The sequence below is a fragment of the Dendronephthya gigantea genome, unplaced genomic scaffold (assembly GCF_004324835.1).
Source record: "Dendronephthya gigantea isolate DGI-Jeju-01 unplaced genomic scaffold, DenGig_1.0 000003F, whole genome shotgun sequence".
Classification (NCBI taxonomy): domain Eukaryota; kingdom Metazoa; phylum Cnidaria; class Anthozoa; order Malacalcyonacea; family Nephtheidae; genus Dendronephthya; species Dendronephthya gigantea.
This window is the reverse complement of record NW_021163013.1, coordinates 1,484,665-1,490,000: the sequence shown is the minus strand read 5'-3', so window position 1 is coordinate 1,490,000 and position 5,336 is coordinate 1,484,665. Positions and strand designations below refer to the sequence as shown.

The 5,336-nt window shown below is 34.4% G+C and overlaps 1 protein-coding gene across 1 annotated transcript in view; it reads right to left on the bottom strand.

The window, feature by feature from the left end:
* The window catches only part of LOC114542474, an 11,839-nt gene extending 8,469 nt beyond the window's left edge, over window positions 1-3,370 (bottom strand). The window contains exons 1-2 of the mRNA XM_028562017.1: window positions 3,299-3,370; window positions 904-930 (exon numbers count right to left, since the gene is read on the bottom strand). Coding sequence (XP_028417818.1) covers window positions 904-930; window positions 3,299-3,335 — 64 coding nt within the window. The 5' untranslated portion in view covers window positions 3,336-3,370. The remainder of the gene's footprint in view (window positions 1-903; window positions 931-3,298) is intronic.
* Between the last annotated feature and the right edge of the window lie 1,966 nt (window positions 3,371-5,336).

The window sequence follows — 5,336 nt, the reverse complement described above, 5'->3', positions numbered from 1 at the left end:
AAACTAGATAAGTCACTTTAATTTATATATTTTGCCAAACTGTTGGCAAAGTGCATGTTACCATATTAATTAACAAAAGAAAGATTATATCTTTGAGGTTTAGCTTTGGCTCTTTCTTTCGTTCTCTAGGATATTTCCAGAAGATCTATATAGAACTGCGGAAAATGCCGTTTCCGTTTCACGCGTTTGAAGCGAACATTATTATTACAACATGATTGTTTTGGTGCTGTATCATTATTATTATATTTTGACCATGCAGTGAACTCTATAAACCCTGGAATGATAACTAATCGTTATTTGGAGCCAATTTGAAGCCGAAATTGGTAGGAGTGTCAGCCTCTTTCTAGAAATACTAGGCCCGTACAGCAATCTTCGTCATATGACCTAGCATGTGACCTAGCATGTGACTCGGCGTGGTAAAGCCAATTTTTCAACTTGCTTGGCTGGCAACTCAAAATAACACAACCACAATATATATTTGCATACACCTCAACCACTAATATATACTATAATTTTAACACACACGGATATTGTGTGTAGTTTAAGTTCGAAAGTATCACCTTTTTCTCTCGTCTAGACGTGAGACGTCGTCTTGCTTAGTTGGAAGAACATTTGACTGGTATCACACTTCAAAATCAAGCTTCGCGGGTTTGAATCCCAGCGTGGCAAACTGTCAATTTTTCAGCTTGCCCAGTTGGTGACTCAGAGTAGAACCGTAATTCACAAAATTGGTCCCATCAGATGATCAAGCATTTTTCAATAAACATTATGACTAATGTACATCAAGATTTATCGTACGTCCGGTTATAGTGTATGTGATTCAATTTGCATCTTGTAATAACTAGTGAAATATAAACCAAATATCATGCAATAAATCGTTTCAAGAATCAAATCCTAACGTACCTTTTCCAAACAAGCAAACGCAAATCATGCAAAAGAGTCATTTTGACTCCTTCAAAGGAGTCGTTTTCTTGACCCCAGGACGACTCCTTGAAGAGAGTCATTTTGACTCATTTTGGGTTGACACCTGTAAAGAGTCATTTTAACCCTTTAACTGGAGTCATTTTGACTACCCATGGAGTCGTTTCAAAATGACTCTTGCAACAGTTAAAATGCAAATTAACTCCTCAAAAGTGTCGTTTTAAAAGAGTCATTTTGATTTTTGACTCTACTTTGGCATCAATTTTACTCTTATTTGGAGTCATTTCGACTCCTTTTTGTCATCAATTTTACTCTTATTTGGGGTCATTACGACTATTCTGTGGCATCAATATTACTCTTATTTGGAGTCATTCGACTCTTCTTTAGCATCAATTTTACTCTTATTTGGGGTCATTACGGCTATTCTGTGGCATCAATATTACTCTTAATTGGAGTCATTCGACTCTTCTTTAGCATCGATTTTACTCTCATTTGGAGTCATTTTGACTCCTTTTTGATATCGATTTTTCTCTTATTTGGGGTCATTTCAACTCTTCGTTGGCATCAATGTACTCTTATTTGGGGTCATTTGAACTCTTCTTTAGCATCGTTTTTGCTCTTATTTGGAGTCATTTCCACTCCTTTTTGACATCAATTTTACTCTTATTTGAGGTCATTACGACTATTCTGTGGCATCAATTTTACTATAGTACTGTACACCAATATTAGTTTCATGAAGCTTGCATATAATACAAAAGCAGAGTTTGAGTAAACGATGTTTAATAATGTATATGCAGTGAGTATTACAGCATACCATACATGCATCCCGCAAAAATGTTTCTTTGAAGAGAAATTATGTATAATAAATATCTATATATAAGCATGCAGGCTTTAAAATATCGGCCAACAGGCCGTCTATCAAATGTCCGGTGTCTTTAAAAAATGGGTTGGATATACATTTTTAAAATTAAAATATGGTAAATGGCCATATGTTAGCAGCAATTAATTAAGTAATGGTTTAAAATCGAAGTCTAAACGTCGACGGCTAAACGTTTTATACTTCATAGACATAGTGTGTATTTTTTATATCAAAATTCAAATTACACTTTCAAAAACACTTTTTGAAGTTATAGCAAAGGTGTAATAGCCTTTCACAGGTGTATCCGTTTGCATAAAAAGCTGAAAATTAAACAAATAAACGGCATACAAAGCTGAAAATTATACAAATACAGCTCATCCTTACTGCGAAGCAAATACGAAAGAAACAAAGTAAACACGCACCCTTTGAAAACACTTATAAGCTTGCAGATTATGAATTATTTCTCTTACACGGCTTTCGGTCTTGATTGTATCCCTGTTCATCTTTGCTATCTGTCATGCTTCATATATCTTGTTTCTTCCCGTTTTACTTTGCACAAAGTTTATGAAACGCTTTTACAAAAAGGTTTACGAAATGACAGTTAAATTGCTGACGTTCTCGTTGAAATTCAAACTTTCTGTCTTAGCCAATCAGAACGTTTGTTGATTATTTGTCATTTTTTATATCAGCATATACTACTTTTCAGCATGAGTCAGAACTATTAAAATGGATTTATGTATAATATATTTTCATGTGTGCACATCCTGTTCCAGCTGACATTTTCAAGAAATATAAAACCTATATACATGCAGTGTAATATATCTTTTATATTTATTTTATTTTATAAATTGCCATGTTAAAAAGTTAAAATGAACTACACATAAACTACAAATGAACTACACACATGCAATGGCTGGAATCACCACACAGAGATATGTCTCCAATAACGGGGTTCCACAACTAACTTACAAATAGACAGACACAAACATACACATATAAGCAACTTAACAAATTTATAAGACTTTCTCGATACATGAAGAAACGATAACAACTAATATCAAGTGTATTTGTGTCATAATAATTGAGTATTTTTTTAATGTGCTGACTGGTTATTTGCTTCAAATACAAAGGATTTGTAATACATGTAACATGCCTAATGACTTCAATTTAATATTTTAAACATGCAAATTATTTGTTTTGTATATAAATGGCTGTTATAAAACCCAGAATGACTCTAAGAAAGAGTTCCACCACTCCAACAAAGAGTAATATGGCTCCAAGAACGAGTCACATGACTCCATGTGAACTCTACTTAAGAGTCTATTGACTCTTGCGAGAGTCTTGCGACCCTTCAAAAGAACTAAACGAGTCCTCCGAATTGTCATTTTAACCCAATGTCGGAGTTAAAACGACTATTAGAGTCGAAACGACACATTAGAGGAGCAAAAATGACATTTTGAATAAAGGTGTTGAAATGACTCGCCCTGGTCAAAACGACTCTTTTGAATTTACAGTGCAGGCTGAAGAAACAAACGAAGATTTTTGAGAAGTCCATTTGACGCTCACCACTTGTAAACAATGATATTCGGAGAGCGGATGTTTGGCAAATATGGCATTATAATTATCATTTACATGTGAAAAGTACACCGCACATAGAGAAATGTTTTTTACATAATAACTATAATGAAACTCGCAGTTTGATTGGTTAGTGGGCGTGCAGGATGAGACATGGAAGAACGGTTTGCCCTAAATATAGAAACTTTGTTTAAAATTCTCTTTCGAACTTTGCTTGTTTAGAATTTCAAACTTCCGCTAACTAATTAATTATTCAATTACACGCCTAAAAAGGCTCAGGTTGATGCATGTTGATATGAACAGGATGGAGCAATGTTGTGCAGCCCACATGGTTCAGAGTTGTTATCAATATTGAACAATATTGTTGAAACTGAATCAAGTGTAACAATATTGTTCAATATTGATAACAACCCTGAACAATGTGGGCAGCACAACATTGCTCCATCCTGTTTATATCAACTTGCATCAACCTGAGCGTTTTTACGCGTGTAAATTTCAAACTTCCGCTGACTAATTAATTACGTACGACTCGTGTTTTTTCACGCTTTCCGAAAGTCTCGCAGTATCCCGCGTGCAGTATCCCGCGTGCAGTATCACGATCACGCTATCCGGCACGGAAAACCATTTAGTATTCCTTTAGTGCAATATACTGTATGTAATACAGTTAGAAAGGCGCCCTTTTATAAGATATCTTAATTTGCCATCTTTTTAGGACATAATTTATTATATAATTATACAGCTTGGCATGTTTTTTTAGCTGATATGTCATGACTTCTTGTGTTTGGCAGCGCTGTTTTTGAGAATTGGACTTCACCCATGGTTCTCCACGATAGTCATGTATTGTTTTATTTAGTTCAATTATAAAATGCATGTGCGTATGGTAGTCTTTGAAGTTGGGAGGGTGGCCTATCGGAGCCTGGGTGCCAATCGAACGTTAATTGAGGGGGGCCATATTCATATATTCTGGCTAATTTCTTTTGAAATTGAAATTGTTTTCAAAGGCAATTAGCCAGGTATAGCAGAATATATGAATATGGTCTCCCTCTATTAACGGTCGATTTGCGCCCATGTTTTGAGCAAATATCAGTATGAGAGAACGATGGGTCACTGCCTATTTTAGTATAAACGTAGCTACATTGAACAAAACTTATATTGTATGAAACAAAGTTTAATAGTTCCTCGCTTTGTAGCAGTACCTATTCGGTCTGTTACGCAATTCTTTCTGAAAGATACATACATTTTCTTTTTTATTTTTTATGTATGCAGTGTGAGAAAATTAGGTGCAAACCACAGGAACGATGGGTGGGTGGGTTATGAAATTTTTAAAAATTTGCTTATCGTAGGTTATCCTTCTGAGTTTAGGGACACAATGCGTCTGATGACTCTGATCTGTAAGATCAGATCTGTGAGAACTGAACAATATTAATAGACAAAATGTTACGCAAGGCTTTATTGTGTTTAGATAAATGCATATAAAAATACCTGTAAAAATAGGAATATCAATAGCATGACAGGGATTAGTGATTAAGTTTTGCCACAAGATGCCTGAGTAAATATAATTTTCGGTCATTCGCAATCATTAATCACATTCCCTTTCATGTATGACATATCGTGTTATCAAATAAGTAATTAGGTGAAAACATTTATCACCATGATAGAAGTAAATGTCTAGATCAACAGTTCTAAGTCGTTGCTAAGCTCAACTGCTACATATTAAAAAAAATGAGCATGCTGTAGGAAACATAAGCTCTTATGTCAATCAATTGCGTTCTATATGTTGCACGGACGAGCATTTTAAATATTACGTCATCAAAAGTTTAATTCGATAAAAATAAGAGAAGAAAAATATTTTAAGTTGAAGGATATTGTTCACGGAAGTATTATTTGAAAATTTTACTAGTTGTTGATGATAAATATTTTAAGTTGTAAAATTTTAACTATTGATCGATTGAGCTAAAGACCAACTCGACTAGTGCGTCAA